This window comes from Gorilla gorilla, chromosome 5 (assembly GCF_029281585.2).
Source record: "Gorilla gorilla gorilla isolate KB3781 chromosome 5, NHGRI_mGorGor1-v2.1_pri, whole genome shotgun sequence".
NCBI classification, from domain to species: Eukaryota; Metazoa; Chordata; class Mammalia; order Primates; family Hominidae; genus Gorilla; species Gorilla gorilla.
The window spans coordinates 38,758,118-38,786,022 of NC_073229.2; the positions used below are offsets into that span (position 1 = coordinate 38,758,118).

General features: G+C 36.4%; 1 protein-coding gene across 2 annotated transcripts in view; it reads left to right on the top strand.

The window, feature by feature from the left end:
• CDKAL1 (CDKAL1 threonylcarbamoyladenosine tRNA methylthiotransferase) overlaps positions 1-27,905 on the top strand; it is a 695,935-nt gene that overhangs the window by 517,570 nt on the left and 150,460 nt on the right. For both annotated transcript variants that reach the window (XM_019030135.2, XM_055391283.2), the window contains exon 12: positions 11,184-11,364. In XM_019030135.2, the coding sequence (XP_018885680.1) occupies positions 11,184-11,364 (181 nt within the window). The remainder of the gene's footprint in view (positions 1-11,183; positions 11,365-27,905) is intronic.

The following is a 27,905-nucleotide window of genomic DNA, read 5'->3' on the forward strand; positions in this document are numbered from 1 at the left end:
TGCAAATATTTTATTCTACTCTATACTTCTCTTTTCATTTTTTAACGGTATCTTTTGAGTAAGTTTAATTTCTTAGTTTATCAAATTTTACTTTTACGGATTGTGCTTTCAGTGTTGGCACTATCGCTAAGAAATCTTTGCCTAACCCAAGGTCACAAAGATTTCCTCCCATATTTTCTTCTAGATGTTTAATAATTCTGTATCTGACGTTCAGACTATGGTGCACATTGAAATATTTTTGTGTATAATGTAAGGTGGAGGGTTTAATAATTTGTGGGGTTTTTTGCATATGGTGTCTGATTGTTACAGTACCATTTATTGAAAACGCTTTGTTTCCTGCCCTCATTGAATTGCCTTGGTAATTTTGTTGAAAACTAATTACCCATATATGATGAATTGGTATATATTTGGACTCTATATTTTTCCATTGATGTATCCCTACACTGATAACCATACTGCGTTGGTTAGTCTTTAAAACTTTATAGTTTTAAAGTTTATAGTTAGTCTTTAAAACAGGTTCATTTATTCCACCAGCTTTTTTTTCTTCAAAATTGTTCTGGTTATTTCAAGTCATTTGTATTTCCGTATACATTTTAAGCACAGCTTGTCATTTTCAGCAGAAATACTTGCTGTTATTTTGATAGGAGTTCCGTTGACTCTATAAATCAATTTGGAGACGCTTGCCATCTTAACAATGCTAAATTTTCTAATCCATGAAAATTATATATTTTTCCATTTATTTAGATCTTTAATTTCTCTCATCAAGTTTTAAGATGGTTTCTTTAAATTCTCTCAGTTTATGGCATACAACTTCTACCTTTCTTTCTCAAACGTATTCCTAAGTAGTTTTTATGCTATCGTGAATGGAATTGGATTCTTGATTTCATTTTCAGGTTGTTCATTACTAGTATAAAAAATGTAATTGATTTTTATATATTGATCTTGTATCCTACAGTTTTGCTAAACTCACTTATTCTAGTAGGCTCATTAGATTCTTTAGATTTTCTACATACAAGGTCATGTCACCTGCCCCCCCCAAAAAAAAATTCTTTCTTTTAAACATATATGCCTTTAATTTCCATTCCTTGCTTTTTTGAACTGACTAGAACCTCCAGTAATATGTTGAATTGAAGAAGTGAAAACAGAAATCTTTGCTTTATTATCAATCCTAATGGAAAAGCATTTTTAAAAATCATGAATGGGTGTTTGATTTGTCAACAGTTTTCTGAATCTGTTAAGATCACTGTGTGGTTTTTATTTTGTCCTTTATTCTTTTTATATGGTACATTACATTAATTGATACTCACATGTCAAATCAACCTCGCATTTCTTGGATTTAAAAAGTGGTCATGATATATAATCATTTTTTTAAATTTTGCCGGGTTCAGTTTGCCAATATTTTGTTAAGAATTTTTGTCTCCTTGTTTATGAGAGATATTGGTCTACAGTTTACTTCTAATCTCTTCCTCTGATTTTCTTTAAAAAAACTTTTTTTGTTTGTTTTTTCTTTTTTTACTTTTTTTTAAGTTCTGAGGTACATGTGCAGGATGTGCAGGTTTATTATGTAGGTAAACGTGTGCTGTGGTGGTTTACTGCACCTATCAACCCATCACCTAGGTATTAAGCTCAGCATGCACTAGCTATTTTCCCTGGTACTCTTCCCCACCTCAACAGGCTCCAGTGTGTGTTCCCCTCCCTGTGTCTATGTGTTCACATTGTTCAGCTCGCACTTATAAGTGAGAACATGTGGTGTTTAGTTTTCTGTTCCTGCATTAGTTTGCTGAGAATAATGGCTTCTGACAATATCCATGTCCCTGCAAAGGACTTGATCTCTTTCCTTTTTATGGCTGTATAGTATTCCATGGTGTATATGTACCACATTTTCTTTATCTAGTCTATCATTGATGGGCATTTGGGTTGATTCCATGTCTTTGCTATGGTGAATAGTGCTGCAATGAACATACGTTTGCATGTATCTTTATAATAGGATCATTTATATTCTTTTGGGTATATACCAAGAAATGGGATTGCTGGATCAAATGGTATTTCTGGTTCTAGGTCTTTGAGGAATTGCCACACTGTCTTCCACAATGCTTGAACTAATGTACATCCCTACCAACAGTGTAAAAGCATTCGTATTTCTCCACAGCCTCACCAACATCTGTTGTTTCTTGACTTTTTACTAATTGCCATTCTGACTGGTGTGAGATGGTATGTCATTGTGGTTTTGATTTGCATTTCTCTAATGATCCATGATGTTGAGCTTTTTTTCATGTTTGTTGGCCAAATGGAATGTTTTTCCATTTGTTTGTGTCCTCTCTTATTTCTTTGAACGGTGGTTTGTAGTTCTCCTTGAAGAGGTCCTTCACTTTACTTGATAGCTGTGTTCCTAGGTATTTTGTTCTCTTTGCGGCAATTGTGAATGGGTGTTCATTCATGATTTGGCTCTCTGCTTGTCTATTGTTGGTATATAGGAATGCTTGTGATTTTTGCACCTTGATTTTGTATCCTGAGACTTTGCTGAAATTGTTTATTAAGAGGTTTTTGTGCTGAGACGATGGGGTTTTCTAGATATGTGATCATGTCATCTGCAAACAGAGACAGTTTGACTTCCTCTCTTCCTATTTAAATACGCTTTATTTTCTTCTCTTGCCTGATTTTCCTGGCCAGAACTTCCAATACTATGTTGAATAGGAGTAGTGAGAGAGGACATCTTTGTCTTGTGCCCATTTTCAAGGGGAATGCTTCCAGCTTTTCCCATTCAGTATGATATTGGCTGTGGGTTTGTCATAAATGGCTGTTATTATTTTCAGGTCTGTTCCATCAATACCTAGTTATTTGAGAGCTTTTAACATGAAGGGATGTTGAATTTTATCAAAGGCCTTTTCTGCGTCTATTGAGAAAATCGTGTGGTTTTTGTCTTTATTTCTGTTTATGTGATGAATCACATTTATTGATTTGAATATGTTGAACCAGCCTTGCGTCCAGGGATAAAACTGACTTGATCATGGTGGGTAAGTTTTTTGATGTGCTGCTGGATTTTGTTTGCCAGTATTTTATTGAGGATTTTTGCATTGATGTTCATCAGGGATAGTGGCCTGAAATTTTCTTTTTTTATTGTATCTTTGCCAGATTTTGGTATCAGGATGATGCTGGCCTCATAAAATGAGTTAGGGAGGAGTCCCTCCTTTCCAATTGTTTGGAATAGTTTCAGAAGAAATGTACCAGTTCCTCTTTGTACCTCTGGTATAATTCAGCTGTAAATCCATCTGGTCCTGGGCTTTTTTTGGTGGGTAGGCTGTTTTACTACTGCCTCAATTTCAGAACTCATTATTGGTCTATTCAGGGATTCAAGTTCTTCCTTGTTCACTCTTGGGAGGGTGTATGTGTCCAGGAATTTATCCATTTCTTCTAGATTTTCTAGTTCATTTGCATAGAGGTGTTTATAGTATTCTCTGATGGTTGGTTGTATTTTTTTGCGGTCAGTGGTGATATCTGCTTTATCATTTTTTATTGTGTCTATTTGATTCTCCTCTCTTTTCTTCTTTATTAGTCCAGCTAGTAGTCTATCTATTTTATTTTTTCAAAAAAAAAAACAGCTCCTGGACTTGTTGATTTTTTTAAGGGTTTTTTGTGTCTCTTTCTCCTTCAGTTCTGCTCTGAGCTTGGTTATTTCTTGTCTTCTGCTAGCTTTGGGGTTTGTTTCCTCTTGGCTCTCTAGTTTTTTTAGTTGTGATGTTAAGATGTTGATTTGAGATCTTTCTAGTTTTTGATCTGGGCATTTAGTGCTATAAATTTTCCTCTTAACACTGTGTTAGCTCATAGATTCTGGCATGCTGTCTCTTTATTCTCATTAGTTTCAAAGAACTTTTTAATTTCTACCTTAATTTCATTATTTGCCCAGGAGTCATTCAGGAGCAGGTTGTTCAGTTTCCATGTAGTTGTGTGGCTTTAAGTGAGTTTCTTAATCCTGGGTTCTAATTTGATTGTGCTGTGGTCTAAGAGACTGTTTGTTACGATTTCAGTTCTTTTGCATTTGCTAAGGAATGTTTTACTTCCAATTATGTGATAAATTTTAGAGTAAGTGCCATGTGGCACCAAGAAGAATGTATATTCTCTTGTTTTTGTTTGGAGAGTTCTGTAGATATCCATCAGGTCCACCTGATCCAGAGCTGAATTTAAATGCTGAATATCTTTCTTAATTTTCTGTCTCAATGATCTGTCTAATATTGAAAGTGGGGTTTTAAAGTGTCACGCTATTATTGGATGGGAGTCTAAGTCTCTTTGTAGGTCTCTAAGAACTTGTTTTATGAATCTGAGTACTCCCCTATTGGGTGCGTGTATATTTAGGACAGTCAGCTTTTCTTGTTGAAATGATCCCTTTACCATTATGTAATACCCTTCTTTGTCTTTTTTTATCTTTGTTGGTTTAAAGTCTGTTTTGTCATAAACTAGGATTGCAGTCCTTGCTTTTTGCTGCTTTCCATTTGCTTCGTAAATTTTCCTCCATCCCTTTATTTTGAACCTATGTGTGTCTTTGCACATGAGATGGGTCTCTTGAATACAGCACACTGATGGGTCTTAACTCTTTACCCAGCTTGCCATTCTGTGTCGTTTAATTGGGGCATTTAGCCCATTTACATTTAAGGCTAATATTGTTATGTTTGAATCTGATCCTGTCATCATGACTCTAACTAGTTATTTTGCAGACTTGTTTATGTGGTTGCTTCATAGTGTCATTGGTTTTTGTACTTCAGTGTGTTTTTGTAGGGGCTGGTAGTGGTTTTTCCTTTCCATATTTAGTGCTTCCTTCAGGAGCTGTTGCAAGGCAGGCCTGGTGGTGACAAATACCCTCACCTGGAGGTGTCACCAGTGGGGGCTGCAGAACAGCAAAGATGGCTGCCTGCTCCTTCATCTTGGACCTCTTTTCCAGAGTGACAGCGACCTAATGCCAGGGGGCATGCTCCTGTATAAGGTGTCTGGTGACTCCTGTTGTGGGGGTCTCACCTAGTCAGGAAGCACAGGATCAGAGACCTGCTTAATGAAGCACTCTGGCTGCCCCTTGGTGGAGCGGGTTTGCTGCACTGAGAGGAATCCCCATCATCTGGAGTGCCCAGCCTCTTCATAGCCAGCAGGCAGGAAAGACTAAGTCTGCTGAACCATGGAGATTGCAGCTGCCCCTCCCCTCAGGGGCTCTGTCCCAGGGAGATCAGAGTTTTCTCTGTAAACCACTGGCTGGAGTTGGTGAAATTCCCACAGGGAGGCCCCACTCAGTGAGGAGGAATGGATCCGGGTCCCACCTAAAGAAGCAGTCTGGCCACGATCTGCCACAGCCACTGTGCTGCATTGTGGGGAGTTCCTCCTGGTCCAGACTGCCCAGTCTTCCTAGCACCAGCAGGGGAAAACAGAAGACTGATGCTGCAGTTGCAGTGATGGCAGCCACCCTCACCTCTAGGAACTCGGTCATCTTAGGCAGTCTCCAGCTTGCTGCTGCTGGCTGCAACTTGAGCATCTGCTGAGCATCTGCACAGCTCTGTGCTTGAGACCCAAGGCCATGTTGGCATGGGCTCACAGGGGGATCTACTGATCCATGGGTTGCACAGATTCATGGAAAAAGCATGGTTTCCTGGACCGGGTAGCACAATCACTCACTGCCTCCCTTGGCTGTGAGTGAGAGCTCCCCTTGCCCCATGCAGCTCCCAAGTGAGCCATTGCTCCGCCCTGCTTTTCCTCATTCTCAGTGGGTTGCGCCCACCACCTAGTCAGTCCCAATTAGAGAACCTGGATACCTCAGCTGAAGGTGCAGGATTCACTCACCCTTTTCATTCTTCACGGTGGGAGCCACTGATGGCAGCTGCTTCTAATTGGCCATCTTGGCCCCTCCCCTGATTTTAAAAATATTTTTAAGTACCTTTTAGGGTACAAGTGGTTTCTGGTTACATGGATGATCTATATAGGGTGAAGTCTGAGATTTTAGTGTACCCTTCACCTGAGTAGTGAACACTGTACCTGATGTGTGGTTTTTTATCCCTCGCTTCTGTCCCACCCTCCCCCTTCTGAGTCTTCACTGTTCATTATTCTATTCTGTCTGCCTTTGTGTACCCATAGCTTAGCTCCTACTTATTTATAAGTGAGAACATACAGTATTTGCCTTCCTCTGGTTTTTATAACAGGGTAATGCTGGACTCTTAAAAGAGTTTCTTTCTCATTTATCTTTGAAATAGTTTCCATAGAATTGATTTTATCATTCTTTAAATGTTTGGTAGAATTCACCATGAAACCATATAGTCTTGGGTGGTTTTGTTTTGTGTTGTTTTGTTTGGGTGGCAAGATTTTAAATTACAAGTTTTTGTAATAGATAAAAGAATATTCAGGTTTTTGGTTTCTTCTTGAGTCCATTTTCATAATTTATATCTTTCAAAGAATTTGCCCATTTTATCTAAGTTGGGAGTTTACTGGCATAAGGTTCATAGTATTCTTTGTATCCTTTTACTGTTGGTAGCATCTGTAGTGATGTCCCATCCTTCATGCCTAAAGCTGGTCATCTGTATCTTCTTTTCTTTTCTCAGCCTAACTAGTACATTACTAATTGTATTGACTTTTTTCAAAGATGTACTTTTTACTTTTATTGATTTTTCTCTATTTTCTATTTCATTGATTTCTTATTTTACCTTTATTATTTTCTTTATTTGTCTTTTCATTTGATTTTTTCTCTTTGTTAGCTTCTTGAAGTGGAAGCTTAGATTTTTATATCTAACACAGAAATTAAAATCTATAAATTTTTCTCTAAGCACTGCTTTAGTTGCATATCATATATTTAGATGTGTTATGATTTCATTTTCATTCAGTTCAAGATATTTTTCTCCCCTACCTACCTCATTTTTTTCCCAAAAGTATTGAATATTTGTCCTAGAATAAACCTCCACAGGATAAGAATTATTTATTTCAATCATGTGTTTTGTTTATGTCTATAATTTTGGTGGGTCTAGTCCTTTGCTGATCATTTTTCTCTTTGTCTTTTGAGATGATTAGTATGTGTATTAGTCCTACTTTATTCACATGTAGAATTTGAAGCTCACAATTTATTGATCTAAGGAATGAAATAGAATTATTATTTTCCATATTTTTGCCAGTGAAACACCAAATGGCAAGTAAAAATCTTGAGATGAATGTTTAGAGTGTGGGGTGTGTATATGTTTGTATTTTTATTCAAGGTGAAACAATTAACTTTTAAAATATTTATGGCTTTCTTAAATTACAGGCTAGAGCCAACAAATAGTTTGCCTGTTCCTTACATGTCCCTGATATATCTTTACAAGTAATCATAGCACTGCTTCTGACAAGGTCAGATGCATAATTTGAACCTTTCTTACTCCATTCCCAAGCTATTTAATAAGCCCATTTTGCCAGTAAATATAGGAGAGAAAAAATAATGGGCCAAAGTTTTCCTGTTGTTTAAGCTAAATGAATATTTTCATTTTCATCTTCCTTTCAGAATTATTTTCTAATACTAGTATGAAAACATACATAAAGTTCCTAAAATTGAATAACATATTACTTAGTATTTACATACATTACACACAGCTTAAATAAGTTTGTGGAAATGATTATTTTAAAAATTTTAGTATTTTGAAAATTCATGTCATCTCAAAAATAGCTTTTACCCAGAATTAGCATCTTAAATATTTGGATTAATATTCTGTTTTACACCCCTTATAATTTTCTCCTAGCCATTTAAATCATATTCTAGTAATTTAGAATTTGTTCCACTTCAAACTTCTTTGATTTTCTCATACTAAAGAGAATTATTTACTAGGCAAATCAACAGTGTAAATGAGATTTCAGTTGGTTCACCTAAAGAGTCAAATTATTTTCAAGAATGTAAGTAGGATCATTTGCATATATAAAATTAATGTATAGATCCGCCTCATCTCACATTAAAGTGCAGTCTCTACTTAAAAAACATTTTGTAAGCAATCAGTTTGTATTCTTATATACTTTGAAACCATTAAACTGCTTTTACTTTTCAATATTGACTAGTATAAGTTGCTATTCACAGTGGCCTGCCTCCTCCCTTGCTATCAGGCAACTTTTTGTTTACCTTGCCAAATATATCCATGCATTGAAAATCCCTTTCCCTAACATTTACTATGACTTCTTTAAAGGTTTCTCTTTTGTCACTATGACCCTTAAGGCCAAAGTAAGCAGGTGTTGCATAACACTGGGTTCAACCATAATGTATCAAGAAGGATAGAGGGAAAATCAGTAAGGTACTTTCCTGTGGGAATACCCCATAATCTAGTGCCAAACTTATTCTAATTCATAGCTGAGGACAATAACCTTTGTTTTTACAGTATTTCCCATGCAGTTTCTAAGATTTATTTTTAAAAATTTTCTAGGAGAGATGGACTGTTCTCTATTATGATCTGCTGTGATCCATAACTTTTATTTTTAGCTGTAGACCTTTTGATCAGAATTATTGAAAAGGCAAGTATAAAACTAGCTAGCTGGAAAGCTATTCTACATGCTTTAGTCTACAAAAATGGTCTTTTTATTTATAGCTTACATGTAAAATCATATGATATTTGTGATTTTTCAAATGTAATTTTGATAATTACCTTTAAAGAATAAAATATGTTTGTATCACAATAAAAAGTTTAAATTTTTATTCAAATATACTGTTTTATTCTTCTGCGTGGATATTGTCTCTTTTTCTATTTATCATCATGGAGAAAAGTTCCAGTCCTTGGAATTTATCTTACTAACTAAAGTTCAGCCCAGTAACTAGCTAGGTGAGACCAAGAATAAATTAGGAACAAAATATTTTAAAAAATAGATTTGTCATGCTTCTTTCACACTGGGTGTTAAGTAGTGTGTGAAGAAAATATGGAAAGCTGTTGTTTTATGAAACTATATTAGGAATATAATAATTTGACTGTCCTCATTGGTATATCCCTTGTTCCCTCTTATGCCCCCAAATATCTCATATATCTTAATTTGATAAACTGTTGTCATTCTTTCATGTAGAACTGTTGTTTGTTTGTTTGTTTGTTTGTTTGTTTTTTGAGACGAAGTCTTGTTCTGTCACCCAGACTGGAGTGCAGTGGCGCGATGTCGGCTCACTGCAACCTCCACCTCCCGGGTTCAAGCGATTCTCCTGCCTCAGCCTCCCGAATAGCTGGGATTACAGGCACCTGCCACCACACCCAGCTAATTTTTGTATTTTTAGTAGAGACAGGGTTTCATCATGTTGGCCAGGCTGGTCTCGAACTCCTGACCTCAGGTGATCCACCCACCTTGGCCTCCCAGAGTGCTGGGATTACAGGCATGATCCACTACATCTGGCCAGAACTGTTTAAATGATAGGAAAGTTGATATTCTATGTTTTGACGTTGGAGCCATTTTCCCTATTGTTTATGGACTCAGAGTAATACTGGATTTTTAAATAAGTTAATGTAATTCTGTTATTGTTATACTATTAAAATAGAACAACGTCTGTGCCATATTTATGGAGGCACTAAATGGACACAAGGAAATGACTTCCAAGATGCCAACATTTGGGCCTATCAAAAACAAAGGCAGCTTGCTACCTTATCGCTGAATGATAAAAAGATTTTAGTGCTTTGCTCTTAAATATAAAAGAACAGCAAGAATTGTTCTTTAGTGGTGGAAAGTCTCAACCATGAATGAGAGTAACCAACAGACAAATTGCAGTGAACAGAAGAAAAATTACAAAAACCTTTAATTGACATCCTCAGATAAATAAGAAAAGATACTGTGTCCCTAAACAGGATACTGTGGAAAGGAAAATTAGAGAAAGAGCTCTGAGAAATGTAAATAGTAATATTGAATTAATTTTTTTTTGCAATAAAATAGTTGGAAGGTATGCTGAAGTAAAATTTCCAGAAAATAAAAGGGCAGACATGAAAGAGAGAAAAAGCTAAGAGATCAACCCAGTGGTTTCAACATTCGAAAGAAAGGAGTCCCTGAGAGAAAAATTATTAAAGAAATAATATCAGAAAACTTCCTCAACCTAAAGCCCATGAGTCTCCAGACTATACCTTGTACAAAGATTTAAAGACCCAATCCAAGGCATATTATCACATTGAGCATAAAGTTAATATCTTAAAAGCTTCTAAAAAGAGAATGGTGTGGGCACATTTAAAGAAGTGCGCATCCAAGTTAATCCAGACATCCCATTGGCAATTTTTTCAGCTTAAAAATAGAAGAACAATGCAAAATTTGTATGGATAATACTTTTTGACTTGGAGTGCTACACACAACCAAATGTTGGTCAGTTGCGTGGCCTAAGACCACGCATGCAGAGACAACAACAAAATTTCCCTGGTATCTTTCTGATGAAGCTTCTGAAAGAAAGCACACCCCTACAGAATGAGGGAGCTAATCAAGAATTAAGAAGACATAGGATCCGGGAAAAAAAAGATTATTGAAAAAAGGATACCAAGAAGCAACATTCAAGGATGATAACCAGTTCACTATAAAAGCAACACACACCTGAAAGGAGTGGCATTTCCAGAAAAAGAAAAGGGGACTGGTACATTATACAATATGTCAAAGGTTTAGAAAACAGTATTGATTTTTGATAGCCCTAATGGAGTCTGGAAAACATCAGCATAGGTATATAGAACATTAAGCTAATTTTTTAAAAAAGAGAAGCAATTAATAACTCTAGGAAAAATTACACATTGTGGAAAAACAAAACTGAATAGTATATCAATTGGCTCTACAGTGAAAGTTATCTTTGCAATTGTACCAATGGAAGTACTGTGTTAACTAGGAGTTGTTCACTGATTTCTTTGGGAGGGTAAGGATAGAGTAGTTCAAGAGTTAAAGCCTCATTCACCATAATAGAGAAGTTAGTAACTTATTGCCTAAAAATTAGTAAATCTAGAAATGGCAGAATTAGCATCTATTTTTAAATATAGAGGAAAGAACAAAGAACCATTTAAAAGAATTTAAGATGGGTTTCCCTGGAAATGGCAGGCAGCCAACTGTTTTTCATTTTAAACTTTTGGTATTTAGGACTCTTTAAAACTATTTGCACGTGTGCTTTTTATAAAAATAAATTTTAATTACCATAAAATTGTATTTAAAATGTCAGGGAAATAGAATAATTATGGCTTATAGTCAAGTTTTTACATTTTTGTCTTGTTATTTTCTAGAGTTCCTGGAATAACTATTGCTACAGATATTATCTGTGGTTTTCCTGGAGAAACAGATCAGGATTTTCAAGAAACAGTGAAACTTGTTGAAGAGTACAAATTCCCAAGCCTCTTTATTAACCAATTTTACCCAAGACCAGGAACTCCTGCTGCAAAAATGGAACAAGTTCCAGCACAAGTGGTAAGATCTTTTTCTTGTAAGGTATTGTTTTTTGCCAGTAGCTATAGAAATGCAGCTGTGTTGCCTACCTTCACACAACTTGCTCATGTTATAACCCTTAAATTACAAAATATGGAGAGATTTCCAAGTTGGGGTCAGGGGCCAGGGGGCCATGGATGAGTTAAATGACCTTAGGCAACTAAAATATAATCACCTTTTTCTTCTTTTGAACAGTAAAATTCAGATGACTTGGGGAAAAAAATTTTTAATTAGTATCTAGTATTTACCTGTGTGTAGAAGATAAACTTTTGGATGTTTCAAAATAAGGCAATATTTAAATATTTGTGTGTAAATGAGGCTTCATTTGTACCCCACTTTTTAAGAGACCCTTTTCATAGTTTGTTATTGATTGGCATCCCCCTAGTTTTGCTACTTTTCTATTGGATAGATTTGATGCTATCTTTCTACCTTTTTTTTTTTTTTCAGTTTTTTCACAACGAGCCTCAATTTAATTTTATCCTTTCATGTTCACAGATACAGTAGAATTAGATGACTCATAATGAATGTGAATAAGTTTGGAATCAAGTAAAGGCAAAATGTTTCCCAGAATGCCCCAGAAATTAAGGGTCTCAAAACAAATATCTACTTTCTAGATTCATTGGCTGAATATGGGCAAATGTAAAATAAGCCTGAAGAGCAAGTAGAAATTTAAGTGAAAATTTTCTACTTTGTTTCTAATGACTATTAGGTTGGTGCAAAAGTAATTGCGGTTTTTGCCTTTAATTACCGCAATTACTTTTGCACTAACCTAAATTTTAAAAAATTAGCCCTGTCATTAATTTGCCTCAAATGTTTTTATGAATAAATATGCAAAGAAATAATCCAGAGCTTGTTACTGTTTTTCTGTTATAGCGTAAGTGCATATCAAACACAACATATATATTCTTTCAATATTTGGTTGCAAAATAGATGTATATTAGTTAAAGTCTGTTTTTTCCAAAATCAAAAGTGAATATCATAAAACCAAAATGAAGAGCATTATTTGTTTTCCCCAAATTTTCCTCATCTTAATTTACAACTTTCTGTCTATAGAAGGGTAAGAAAATATTTTGCAGGTGGACCATTTAATTTTGTTTCTAATCTAATCAATGAAAAAAAAGCAGATTGTACCACCACAAATCGTTAACTTCCCACAAACATAAAAAGATGCCAAATTAATTCATTTTCTTCTATATCACAAGTATATATTATTGAGGGATAACTTACATACAGCAAAATTCACTCTTTTTGGTGTACAGTTCTATGACTTCTAGCAAATGCATATAGTAGTGCAACCTACTACATCACAATCAAGATATAGAACAATTCCATTAGCCCCCTCAAGATTCCTTTTTACCCTTTTGTTTTGTTCTGTTTTGTTTTGTTTTGCTTTCAGACAGGGTATAGCTCTGTTGCCCAGGCTGGAGTGCAGTGCTGCAATCTTGGCTCACTGTAGCCCCAGCCTCCTGGGCTCAAGCAGTCCTTCCACCTCAGCATCTCAAGTAGCTGGGACTACAGGTGCGTGCCACCATGCCCAGCTCGTTTTGTTTTTTAGTTTTCATAGAGACAGGGTCCTACTATGTGGTCCAGGTTGGTCTCGAACTCCTGGACTCAAGCGATCCTCCCATGTTGGTCTCCCAAATTGCCAGTATTACAGGTGTGAGCCACTGCGCCCAGCTGATCCTTCTTACCCTTTTTTGTAATCATCTTCTCCCTCCATTCACACCCAGTTCCTGACAACTACTAATCTGTTTTCTGTTCTCATAGTTCAATCTATTCTTTTTTTAAACTTTACTTCTTCTTTGCTAAAAAAGCTTTTGTACTGTACCTACAGAAAAGTATATGGCTGTGCACTTTTGTAAAGTGAATACTTCCTTATAACTACCAGTCAGATCAAGAAATTGAACATCACCAAGTACCACACAGGTCCCTGTCATGTCCTCCATTTACTGTCCTCTCCCCCTCCTCAAAGGAAGCCACCATGCCTTATTCTGACACCACATGATAGTTTTACCCACCATTATTCTGGATATAAATGTAAGAATTCATGTTTGAGTGCTTGGATTTTGGGTTTTTGGGGATTTGTTTGTTTTTGCATAACATTATGTTGGCGAACTAATCTGTTTTTAAAGTAGCTGTAGTTCATCCATTGTTATTGCCAGGCAGTGTTCTACAGCATGCGTATATATATCACAGTTTATTCATCCTATTGATTATTAGCCGGGCGTGGTGGCGGGCGCCTGTAGTCTCAGCTATTCGGGAGGCTGAGGCAGAAGAATGGCGTGAACCCGGGAGGTGGAGCTTGCAGTGAGCTGAGATGGCTCCACTGCAGCACTCCAGCCTGGGCAACAGAGCAAGACTTGGGTATTTTCAAAATCCCAATATTAGTATTGCAACAAATACAGCTGACAGGGTTCTTCTTGTTTTTTTCTTTTGTTCCACTTGTGTGTAAACTTTTCCACTGGGGGGTCTGGCTAGGAGTGTAATCGCTGAGTCATAGGAAATGAAATTGATCTGCTTTACTAGATAACTGCCAAATAGTTAGTTTCCCCAAATAGTTGAATAAATTTGCAATCCCAACAACAATATATAAAAACGGTAGAAGCTCCATATTCTTATGAGCTCTTGGTTTTGTTACATTCTTAACGTTAGCCATTCTGGTGGGAATGTAACTTAATTTTAATTGTAGTTTTATATTTTCCTGTTAATTAACCATTTTGAGTGTCTTTATATGTTTATTAGCTATTTGGGTGTCTTTTTTCATGAATTACCTGTTCAAATCTTTTGCCCATCTACCTGTTGGTTTACCAGTTTGATTTACAACCCGCCCTTACTCCCAATTTATAGGAGTTATTTACGTATTCTGGCTACAGCTCCTTGGCAGGTCATGGTAATTTAAATGTCTTCTTCCATTCTGTAACCCACCTTTTCTCTTCATGGTGCCTTTTGAAGAACAGACGTTCTTCATTTTAATGTAGAATTTATCAATTTTTTTGTTATGTTAGTGCTTTTTGTGTCCTCTTAAGAAATGTTTACCTTCTCCACACCATCATAAAGATACCCCTCAATGTACTGTTCTAGAAATTTTATCATTTTGCCTTTTACCTTTAAATCTGCAGTCCAATTGGAATTTATTTTAATTTAAGGTATGAGGTGTGTTTGGGTTTCAGTGGAAGTTCAAGTTTGTTTTGGGTTTTTTTGCCCCGGAAGCTATCCATTTGAGTCAATGCAGTTTATTGAAAATATCATTCTTGCCTCACTCGCCTGCCTGGTCACCTTTATTATAAATCACATGTATGTACATGTGTGGGTCTGTTCTGGGCATCTATTCTGTTCCTTTGGTCTGTTTGTCAGTCTTTCCACCCATACACAGGTTAACTACCATAGCTTTATAGTAAGTCTTGATATTGGCAATGTAAGTATTTCAATGTCGTATTTTTCTTGAAATTGCCCTAACTATTGTTGTTCCTTTGTTTTTATAAATTTGTCAAGTTTCACCAAAAATCCTGCTGGAATTTTGACTAAGATCATATTGATTTTATAGGTCATTTGGGGTAAACTGATGTTGTTATAATATCAAGTTTCTGTCCTTAAATGAAGTATATGTCTCCATTTATTTTGATCTTCTCTAATTTCTATCAATAATGCTTTATAATTCTCTGTATATGTCTTACATATCATTTTATTAAATATGTTCCTACATGTGTGTTTCCATTTGATACTATTGAAATGATTTTCATTTTTGTTGCTACTTAGAAATAAAGTTGATTAAAATATATTTATTTTGCCCAACTAATTCACTTATTAATTCTAATAGTGTTTCTGTAGGGTATTTTTTTAGATTTTCTTAGTATACAGTTATGTCATCTGATAGTCATAGTTTTAATTTTTCCATTCCAATTCTCATGACTTTTATTTCCTTTTCTTATTTTACTATACTGGCAAGAATGTTCAGTACACTGAGTAGAATTGGGCATCTTTCTCTTCTTCCCAAGCTCAAGGGGAGAGTTTTCACAATTTTAGCATTAAATGTAAAAGTTAGCTGTAGTTTTGGAATTAGTAAAGTTCCTTTCTATTCCTATTTTTCCCTGTGTCTGTGTGTGTGTTTTAATCATGAATAGAGTTGAACTTTATCATATGCTTTTTTGTCTATTGAAATAATATGATTTGTTTTTTGTTCTAAGTCTCTGTTAATATTATAACCTACATTGAATGTTTTTCAAATATTAAATTAACCTTGCATTCCTGGAATAAACTTTACTTGGTTGTGATATATTGCTCTTGATAAAATATTTCTGTTGTCTTGGTTATGTTTCATGAAGGTTTTGCATTTTTGTTCATGGAAGACATTGATCTGTAGTTTTCTTGTAATGTCTTCTTAATTTTGTTATCAGAGTAGCATTGGCCTCATAGAATTAGTTGAGAAATCTTCCTTCCTCTACATTTTTCTGGAAGAGTTTGTATAGAAGTAAAGTATTTCTTTTTAAAATATTTGACAGAATTGCCCAATAAAATCCCCCTGATTTTCTTTTCTTTTTTTTTTTTTTTTTTAAGACAGAGTCTTGCTCTGTCACCCAGGCTGGAGTGCTGCAGTGGCGCCAACTCAGCTCACTGCAAGCTCTGCCTCCCGGGTTCACACCATTCTTCTGCCTCAGCCTCCCAAATAGCTGGGACTACAGGCGCCCGCCACCACGCCCGGCTAATTTTTTTGTATTTTTAGTAGAGTCGAGGTTTCACCGTGTTAACCAGGATGGTCTCGATCTCCTGACCTTGTGATCCGCCCACCTCAGCCTCCCAAAGTGCTGGGATTACAGGCATGAGCCAGGTCCCCCAGATTTTCTCATCCTCCTCACCCCCAGGTTACACACCCTTTCTAATCTCTGGGACTGTGAATTTGATATTTGCTGTACTTGCTGATCGTTTGGTTCCACTCTGTGTAGTTATCTTTCCCTTTTCCTGAAAGATAGCACATGTATACAGCTGAATAATTTTCTCGGCCTGATCCTGCCATGAGAATGTTAAGAATCCTATAGCCTCTTTTTATTTTGTACTGTCTCTGTCCCTTTTAGTCTACACTGGCAGTGTGAATTTTTTGTTTGTTTATTTGGTTTTGGTTTGTTTGGGTTTTTTTCTTTTTGTTTCTGTCTCTTTTTTTTTTTTTTTTTTTGGCTCAGTTTTCTCAGGAATTTTGTGGGTCTTCCCTGGATTTCACTGGAACTTACTCCATTAGATAAATGCTATATCCACAGATCTTTATGAGATCATCCCTGCTCTACCTTAGCCTCTTGCTGAGAGTACTTTTCTTTGTATTTATCCTGCTTGAGGATTCTTGGTGTTTTTTTGCCCTGTGTCCTCATTTTTTTCAGAAGGTTTGGAAACCTTAGCCATTCTTTCTTCAGATATATATTCTACTCTATTTTCTCTTCCCCTGTGATTTCAGTTACATGTGCTAGATATTTTCTTTTGTTCCCCAATATCTGATATATTCTTTGCTATACTTTGTGCACTTTGTTCTGTGTTTCTGTCTGGATATTTCCTCTTTATCTGTTTCCTATTTCCTTGGTATTCATAACTGTCCCTGGGCCAACATCCACAGAAATTGTAGTCCCTGAACAGCAGTGTTGGCAGCAGCTGTGAGGCTGCTGGAAATGCAGACTCTCAGGCCCCACCCTAGACCTGTTCAGTTGCTGTCTGCATCTCCACGTGATTTGTGTATACATTAAAATTTGTGAAGCACTGATCTTGCTTACTAATCCTTTCTTCATTTGTTTTTCATCTGCTGTCAAACCCATCTATGGGATTTCTAATTTTAGTTAATGTGTTTTTTAATTCTAGAATTATAGTTTGAATTTTCATAGATTTCCATGTTCTAATTAAATTATTCATATTTTCCTTTATAGTTTTTAAACATTTATATGGTTTGGCTTTGTGTCCTCACCCAAATCTCATCTTGAATTGTAATCCCCACGTGTCAAGGGAGAGACCTGGTGGGAGGTGATTGGATCATGGGGGCAGATTCCCCCATGCTGTTTTCATGATAGTGAGTGAGTTCCCACAAGATCTGATGGTTTTATAAGGGGCTCTTCCTTCTTGACTCTCCTCTCTCCTGCCACCTTGTGAAGAGGGTGCCTGCTGCCCCTTCCACTCAGTGTAAATTCCACTGATTGTAAATTTCCTGAGGCCTCCCCAGCCATGCGGAACTGTGAGCCAATTAAACCTCTTTTCTTTATAATTTACCCAGTCACAGGCATTTCTTTATAGCAGTATGAAAACAGACTAATACAAACATATTACTTAGTTATCTTAAAGTCCATTCCAAAATCTCCAGTATTTGGATCTGATATTGGTTCATTTCTGCTTTTTAGTTTTGTTTTTTCTTGATTCTGGTCGTTTGTCTTTTTCTCCATGTACCTAGTATTTTTTTCTTTTTTTGAATGGTAGCCATTGTTTATTTTTTAAAAACCTGTAGATTCTAGGCTATCATGTATCTTCCTCCAGGGAGGATTTTATTTTGCTTCTGCCAGGTGCTAAGGTAAGAGCTGATTATTTTAATCTGACTGAGATGGATTTTTGAGACTGTTTTTCACTCTTTCTGATGACTGCTTTATTTCTGCCTGCCCTTACTTTTGAATGCAGCCAGTTGTGTGCTAGTGTTTAACAAGTGACTCTCAGGAGAAAGAGTTCTGATCTGTAGCATTTGCCAATTTCCATAGTGTGAATACTTCCACTGTTGCCAATTTCAGATTACCAATGTTACATCATTGAACATGGCACTGGGAAGCGATACACACAGCCAGCTTTTGTGAACTGGTACATGCCACATTAACGTACCACCTAGTGTAATTCTTCTAGTACCCAGCTGAAATTCTATGGTGATTTTACCAGGACTTTTTCTTTATGGCAGATCTTGAACTCTAATTTTTGTATCTCACGCTCATGAGAATGCATCAGGCTCTGCGTATTTACTCCGCCTCTTAGCTTTTGTTTGGCTGTTCAGCCCCCCAGGCACTACTTAACATTGATAAATGTCTAGAAGGAAAAAGTGACTCCAAATATTGAGCTGTCCTCCATGGGCTTGTCTCCTTTCTGGGAGCTTGATCTCTCACTTCCTTGGTAGCTTTTTCATGTTTAAATAGTGCAGATTGTACATTTTATTCACCCTTTTTAATTGTTCTTGGCAAGAACATTGGTCTGATACTAGCTAGTTAGCCAGAAGCAGAACTCATTGCATAAAATCAGCTTTTAAATGCCTTTTCTTCGGAGCTTGCAGTGAGCCAAGATTGTGCCATTGCACTCTAGCCTGGGCGACTGAGCAAGACTCCGTCTCAAAAAAAAAAAAAAATAAAATAATAATAATAATAATAATAATAATGCCTTTTTTTGCTCTTGTCTTTTATCTTCTAAACGTAGCCTGTTACCATCTTCCTCACGTTTTAGACTTCAGTCACCCAGGCCTGGAATAGAGTATCTTTTTTTTTTTTTTTTGTCTTTATTTTTTAAAGCACTTTTAGGTTCACAGCAACATTAAGCAGAAAATAACACATAGAGTGGCTATATGTTTCCTGCCCCTACACATGCACAGCTTTTCCCAATACATTTGTTACAATCAATGAACCTACATTACATATCATTTTCACCCAAAGTCCATAGTTTACATTAGGATTGATCCTAGGTGGTATACATTATATGGGTTTTGACAAATGTGAAATGACAAGCATCCACCACTATAGTATCATCAGAATAATTCCGTTTCTCCAAAATCCTGTGTTCTCTGCTTGTTTATCCCTCTCTTCCCCAAACCCCTGGCAACCACTGATCTACTGCCTCTAATTTTGCCTTTTCCAGAATGTCATATATTTGGAAACATTGAGTGTGTAGACTTTTCAGATTGGCTTTTTTCATTTAGTAATATACATTTAAGATTCCTTTGAACCTTTTCACGGCCTGATAGCTCATTTTATTTTAGCACTGAATAATATTTCATTGTGTGGACATAACACAGTTTATCCATTTACCTACTGAAGGACATGTTGGTTGCTTCCAAGTTTTGGCAATTGTGAATAAATCTGCTATAAACATCCATGTGCAGGTTTTTGTGTGGACATGAGTGTTCAGCTCATTTGGATAAATACCAAAGAGAAGCATGATTGCTGGATTGTATGGTAAGAGTATGTTTGTAAAAGTATGTTTATAAAAAATTGCCACACTATCTTCCAAAGCCACTGTGCCATTTTGCATTCTTACCAGCAATGAATGAGAGTTCCTTTTGTTCCATATCCTTGCCAACATACTTGCCAACATTTGGTATTGTCAGCATTTTGGATTTTGGCCATTGTAACAGGTGTGTAATGGTATCTCACTGTAGTTTTAATTTGCAATTCACTAATGACATATGGTGTTGAGTGTCTTTTCTATACTTATTTGCCATACGTATGTTTTCTTTGGTGAGGTGTCTGTTCAGATCTGTTGCCCATTTTTAATCATGCAGTTTGTTTCCTTATTGTTGAGTTATAAGAGTTCTTTGTATATTTTGGGTAACAATTCATTATTAGATGTGTGCTTTACAAATATATTTTTCCAGTCTATGGCCTGTTTTCTCATTCGTTTGAAACAGACTAATTTTTGTTTATTTATTTTGTTTATTATTTGGTTTATTTAGCACTTGGAAATTTTTCAACTTTCCACTGCACTGCAATCTGAAACAGTAAACTTAGGTTCAGAGTGTCCTAGGCCAACTTGTGAAGCTGTTTCCTTTTATTATTCTCAGTTATACTGTTCTGTTCTCAAGAGCCAATATTTTGGGATTCTGCACTGTTGTTCTTCTCATGCAGGTCTTTATTAAACCTCTTTGTATTAATGTCCCAAAGCTTCTATAACAAAGTACCACAAACTAGGGGGCTTCAAACAACAGAAATGTATTGTCTTACAATTCTAGAGGCTACAAGTACAAAGAAAAGCCTATTCTCCCTCAGAATCATGTACCAGAATCCTTCCTGGCCTGTCCCAGCTTCTGGTGTCTTTGGTGTTTCTTGGCCTGCAGCTGCATAGCTCTAGTCTCTGACTTTATTGTCACAAGGTGTCCGTGTATGTCTCTGTCTTTACATGGCTGTCTTCTTATAAGGACTAAGTCATATTGGATTAGGGGCCCACCCTGCTCTTCGTCTTTACTAGTTATGTCTGAAACAAGCCTATTTCCACATAAGGTAACATTCTGAAGTACTGGGGATTAGGACTTCAGTATGACTTTTTGTGGGGGATACAATTCAATCCACAAGACTCTTCTACATCCCTGTAATTATGCTCTAGGTAAAAACCATTGCCTGGAAGAGTTTCTTCTTTGTAAAATACAGAAACTTTGGTAAAAAGAAGCAAAAATGATGAAACTTGAGAGATCTGCAGTCAAACAGAAGATATATGATGTGCACTGAGTCTTCTTGGTTCTCTTAAATTTACTAAAAATTAATAATTGTCTACTCTACCAGTCTTAGGTAGTTTATGAAACTGCATATGAAACTAGACTTCACTAAAATATAATACTATTGCAAAATGGGTAGCAGTTTTTTGGTTTTTTCTTTCTTAAAAATTTTATTATTTTTTTAAAATTTCAATAACTTTAGGAGTACACATGGTTTTTGGTTATATGGATGGATTGTATAGTGGTGAAGTCTGAGGTTTTAGTGCACCCATCATGTGAGTAGTGTACATTGTACCCAAAATGTAGTGGTGTTTTTTTTAATCCTTCACCCACTCCTACCTCCCCGCTTCTGAGTCTCCGAAGCCTATTTCCTTGCCAAAAGAATAATCAGTGAACATATGTACAATTATTGTGTGCCAATTGTAAATTTTTTAAAAATCAATAATGAAAGTAGATGCTAACCCATTATTAGAAGAAGAGTACAATACCAGTTGCTTTCAAATAATATCTTTTTGTTTTGGCTTTAGAATGCCTCTTAGTGAAGATATACTATTTTCTTAGATACGTTTTATTTCTGCTAACAAGTCCCAAAAAATGTTCTTCCCCTGTAAATGACATAAGGATAAGTATACACTCCCCGTCATATTTACTTTTACATAAATATTAGCATTAATATAAATAAATTTCAGTGTTTTAATGTATTATGGCAGAGCTCTAATAAATGAACTAAATTGTTTGTATTCTTAATTATTTAAATCCCAAATGGATAAGACACCCTTTAGTTGAATTTTGTATTTGTATAGAGGGAGAGATGAAGTCTTCGCCTTGATTGCCTACTGAAAAAAAAGAGTATAATCCTTTTAACTTTATAATGAAAACAAATTAGACAATATATTTTCATGAACAGGATAAACTAAAATTTATTTTTTTTAGCTTTTACAAGACTATAATATATAAGCGATTTAATAATGAAATCACCTAAGCCAAATTAGAGCGACTAGATTTTTAGATGAAAGGTCAGATTTGCAAGTTTATATTTTCTGTTCCATTAAGTCTTCCTTCATTAGTCTTCATTCATTTTAAGTAATTCCAGTAGTATTTTTAAATTGTGGCTGAGATTCTTGGTCTGCCTAGGAAAGGTCACCTAAGTTTAAAAAGTCTTTTGATCCTCGGTGGTCAATTCCAGACTTTGCTTTTTAGAAAATATTGATGATGAATAATGAAATTATTGTGAAATCTTTATATTAGGAGTCTTATGACTTGAAAAAAAACAATTAGATGGCAAGAGTGGCTGTTAGAATGTTTATATAGCTTTAAGATGTTAAATTGTGATACATCTACCTGCTTGCTTGTCTTACATCTTGGAACCAGAGAGTAAAGGCAATATCTTTAAATATATGTCCTCATAAAAGAATCATAGTTCACTTACCTGCAGTTTCTGGAACTTTTACCCTTAAGAAAGAATGTAAGGGAGTGTTTCTAAGAGGGCTGGAGGGACATTCTTGTGGGGGTTAGAGACAGCTTTGCCAAAACGGTCTCTGGCAGATTTTCCTTGTGAGGAATTACATTGTTGCTGTGGGTGTTCATACCAAGGCAGGGTGACCACTTGGAACAGCTATTGAATAAAGAATATTCTTAAATCATATATAGAAGCTTACTCAATGACATACAGTGACTCTCCCAAATCTAGCTGCCAGTGGGTCAAGGAATATTTTATTTTTCACACACACAGACACGTGAGTGCGCACATGTACATATGTCCGAGAAACATAGCATATAAAAGAGCTTTGTCACTTTCTTTAAATGCCTTTAAACCTTTTTGTTTCTGAGTGTAATCCTTACGTTTAACAACTAAGTGTTTTAAAGAATATCAGGTTGCCTTAATGGAAGGAATCCTGAATCTTTTAGCTTACTCGATAACAGAATTACATTATTTACTCAGTGTCAGATTTTTTAATTAAATTTGTTTTCTTGGAGAAAAGAGAAAAAATATTTTCAAGAATTTTTATACTCTGGATTGTTAAGTACGTTTTATTCTAAATTGATTCCCAAACATACCCATAGGGAAGACCCTTTTCTCAAGAACTTTTTCATTTTAACTTCTCTTTTTTAGAAAGACTATCTTGGCATTCTTATTCTTATGCAACTTAATTGTACTTGATCCCTTCCAGTTGATCTTTTGAAGTCCTTTCTTCTGGACACATCATTTTTGTTTGTACTTCCATTTTCGATGGAGTTTTTAGCCTGCCCATAATTTTGTTGTATCTGGATTTCAGCAGATCATTTAACAGAGCTTTTTATAATGACTCTATACTAGAGAGAAGTATGAGCTAGATTATAATGAAAGATAGTTGAGAGCCTCCTACTTTGTGTGGGTTTTTATACAGAGGATATTTATTTAACATAAACTTAATGATCTCAAAGACTTCTTGAAATGCCTAATAATCTTTGATTTTTCTATTAGACAATTTTAAGGCCACTTTTCAACCTATATATATATATAGAAAGGTTTAGGTGCTTTCTTTTTCTAGATGGTTGGTGTAAATATGTTATCTCCATTTCCCATTCTTTCACCTTCTATTTTATTATGAATCTAATGACTTTTTGTTTGTACAATTAATTGATCAAATTTTCTTGAATTCAAATAGGAATACTAAAATATAATTATTAAATTCGTTGTTATAGGGGCTCAAATGGCAGCAATGAGACCAAATATGGTAGGCAGAGTAATGGGTCCTCAAAGATATCCATGTCCTAATCCCGAAACTTGTGAATATGTTACCTTGCATGGTGTATTAATTCATTCTTGCACTGCTATAAAGAACTACCTGAGACTGGGTAGTTTATAAAGAAAAAAAGCTTGTGCTTATGGTTCTGCAGGCTGTACAGGCTTCTGCTTTTGGGGTGGCTTCAGGAAACTTTGCAGAAGGCAAAGGGGAAGCAGGCACATCTTCACATGGCCAGCAGGAAAGGAGCAAGGGGAAGTGCTATACACTTTTACGACAACCAGATCTTGTGAGAACTCACTCGCTATCATGAGAACAGCAAGGGGGAAGTCTGCCCCCATGACCCAATCACCTCTCACCAGGTCCCTTCTTCAACACAGTAATTACAATTCAACATGAGATTTGGGTGGGGACACAGAGCCAAGCCAAACCATATCACATGGTGAAAAGAACTTTGCAGATGCAAGTAAGTTCAAGCTCTTGAGATGGGGAGGTTTTCATGGATTACCTGAGTGGGGTCAATGTAATCACAAGGATCCTCATAAAGGGGAGCAAAAGGGTCCCAGTTAGAGGAGGAGATGTGAGGGCAGAAACAAAGGTCAGAGTGATAAGCTCTGAAGGTCAAGGAAGGGACCACGAGCATAAAATGCAGGTGGCCTTTAGAAGCTGGAAAAGGCAAGAGCAGATTCTCCCTAGAGCCTCCTGAAGGAACACAGCCCTGCCAAAACCCTTGATTTTAGGAGACTCATTTCAGATTTCTCACCTCCAGAACTATAATATAATAAATTTGTGTTTTGTGGTAATTTGTTACTGCAACTATATGAAACTTGTACACTATGGAATATTTTGATCTAAGAACATTGTCTGGCTTTTCGAGACAGCTAAATTAATTGATCTTTCAGGACTTTATGTTACCCAGGGTTTGCTGTATCACTAGGTGACACATGCTTATTCCTAGATCTGTGAACAGTTAGCTAGATACGACCCTACAGTCACAATAATCTTTGGGCCTAATCATAATAATGATATAACAAAAATAAGAGTAAGAGTTAACATTTAGCCATGATTATATGTCAGATGTTGTTCTGAGCCCTTTAACGTATTTCATTCTCACAGCTCTCTGCAGTTAGAACTGTTAATATTGTCATTCTGCACATCAGGAAACTGAGGCCATGAGTGATTAACTAGCCCAAGATCATACAGAGGAGCTCCTGCCTGCCTCTCCACTCCTCAATCTTGCCATTCCTTCCGACTCATTCTTTGCTCCCACATCTGACTGCTTGTAGTTCCCAGCATACTTTTATATTCATCTCCCCTGCCTCAGATTCCTTCCTCGTCCTCTCACACAGCGGGGTGCAGGGTGAGGAGGAGAGTTTGGATCATTTCCACTTAGCATTTAAGCCTCTCTTCAGCCTTCCCTGATCATGCCTGGCTTGGATGATCACCCTGTTCTCCTCCCCACCTCTTTCATGTTTCCATAAATTTTGGTGCTTATTTATACCCTGTCACTTATGATGTATAACTGGTTTTGAGAAATGTGGGGGCTAATCTTTCTATCATGTGCACCTAGCACAATACCTGGCATAGAGCAGGAACTCAGTATGTGTTGGATTGACAAATGCTGTAAAATTGAATTCTGAAAGTTGAGATGCCATCAGCTGTGAGAAGTGGGGGGTGCCTGTGTGAGAGGAAGAATGGCTGTTACAGGGGCGGCGTGGGACAGAACCTGGGCACAAATAAAACAGGGAACATTAATGAGAATAAAATTCATTCCCATTGGGGTGGTGAGATATATTTTTGTTTGTTTGTTTGTTTTTGATGAAGTGGAGAACAGTATGCAGGAATAGGTTAGTGTCAATAAATGAGTCAGGTACTATAGGCAAGGCTTAGATTAAGATGGCCGTATAAGCCATGTTAAATAGCTTTAAACTGTCCTGTGGGCAGTAGGGAGCTACTGAGTAGTAGTGATCTTATGTCTGTTTTGGAAAGCTCTGTCTAGGTGGCAGGGGAACAAAGGAATCAGAAAGCCCATTGAGAAGATACTGCAAGAGATAGATTTGGAAACTAGTAAGTGGATTTAAAGAATCTCTGTGACTTATTCCTGAGACTTTAGATACGTCTTCTTCTTTTGGACTAAATCATTCCAAGTCCCAGACTTAGTTGCATGTCACCAAATTATTCTGTGTTCTATGGAAAACATTAACTCACGCCACAGGCATTCACTAATTGGGTTTTCCTTGACTGTAGACTTAACAGATCAAATATTGGTAGGCAAGAACATTTTACAAGGACCCTTGAACGTTGCTGAAAATTTAAGGCAATATAAATTGATTTTGCCTTTTGCTTCAGCTGGTGCTGATGACATTATCTTCCCTAATGGTCATGAGATTACTTCCTGGACCAGGCCCAACCTCTTCTACTCTGAAGTAGAAACACCAACCCCTCCAGCCCTCTTTCCTTGTCTGCTCCCTATCTTTTCTTCCACTTGATTTTATCTTTTCCCAAGTTGTTTCTACTCGCCAGTTACAGGATTGGCTTTTTTCTTGTGGCCTCTTTATCTTTCTTTTTGTTTTTGTTGTTCTAAGCACCATAAGATAAGCTTATCAACTGTGTCTGTGTGTGTGTGTGTGTGTGTGTGTGTGTGTGTGTGTTTGAACCATGTAGAAAACTCTGGACTTGGGAACATTTGAAGAAGCTGGAGCCCTGATTGGATCATTCTTTTTTTTTTTTTCTTTGAATCCTTCTTAAATTGAGCACTTCCCTTATGTCCACTCTCACACTAACAAAAGTAAAGAAAAAGGGGGTGCTAACATTTGGAACTTGGAAACGTGAAAATAACAAAAACTGTTGTTAAGCCTCAGCTGTGTAGAGGGAAGTTTGCCAATGATACCCTTGGGTTGTCTACCATCTTGAATCTGAAATAGAGAATCTAACAAACATGACTAATCTAGAGTAAATGGAAGCAGACCTTGTCAAGATCTCATGAAAGAAAAGACTGTTTCTAAGACGGAAATGCTCTCCAGCAGTGTAAACAGTGTGCATGGGTGTGGGCTGATGCAGTACCTCTCCTCCCAGGGACCTGCACAAGGAGACCAGGGAGATACCACAGCCGAGAGTGTCACCAGTAAGAACTCTATTAGTTTTTACTGCCACAGGTAATATCTTTTTTAAGAATGTGCTCCTGATTCCTCTCAGTCAGAATCATCCTTTCAGGATCCCAACCTTTTCCCTCTGTACTATCACTGTTCCCCCTAATTTTCTACCCTCTGAACCTGACCTCTGGCCTACCTGCCACAGAGCACTGGCCCAACTTTTTGTTTAGCCCCAATGTGACAATGATGAACTACATTCCATTACCATGTAAATCAACTCTGTGTAGTCAGACCAACAGGACCACATGTGTACGGTACAAGTGTAGACTAACTTCAGGATGGAGCTGTGTTTTTGTGGGATTGGTTTTTACTTAAGATGATAAAGATAAGAAGAAAACCCACAGATTGTTGGTACTAAAAGCTCTTTCATATGACTCTCCTGTTAATTATAAGCCATTTCTAGAAAAAATCAGGGATGACTGTACTTGGGAACATATAATTGGTATTGGGAATCTTAGCATTTCAAGTTTTCTAAAATAACCCAACTTTAGGATAATGAGGAATCATATATGCTTTGAAGAGCTTTGACTTCACTGATAGCAATTTTAATTTGTGCTTTGTAGTGATAGAAAATCATTTTAAAAAAAGCCTGTCAAAGAAATAAACTCAACCTGTTTCTTATGATTAATTTTTTGCTTTCCTTTTGGCATTCATTTTTATCCTGCTTCTTTTATGAATTTGTAATTACCAAAAGAGGAAGAAGATATGTGGTTATAAGTTTTCTCTCACATGCTGAAAGGTGGTAGGTATTAGAGTTGAGAAAGACTGAGTGAATTTATATTAAATAAGGAGAATATAAATTTTATCCTTTGAAAAGTCATCTTTATTATATTTCAGTCTAACTTTTTCTCCAGTGGTGACTACATACCTTGTTTTATACAAGTTTCAGAAAAACTGCAAGGATCTATATAATAATTCTTTTATGCTTTTTATATGAACTTGATTTATTAAAATTGTAATATTCAATTTGAATTCATTTTTATTACATTAGTAACAACTTTAGAAGTGAGTAGACTCTTGGAGTAACTTCTAAAGATAAAGAACCTTATAATGATATATCTTTTTTTTTTTTTTTGAGATGGAGTCTCACTCTGTCGCCCAGGCTAGAGTGCAGTGGCACGATCTCGTCTCACTGCAACCTCCGCCTCCTAGGTTCAAGCGATTCTCCTGCCTCAGCCTCCCAAGTAGCTGGGACTACAGGTGCCCGCCCCCACACCTGGCTAATTTTTG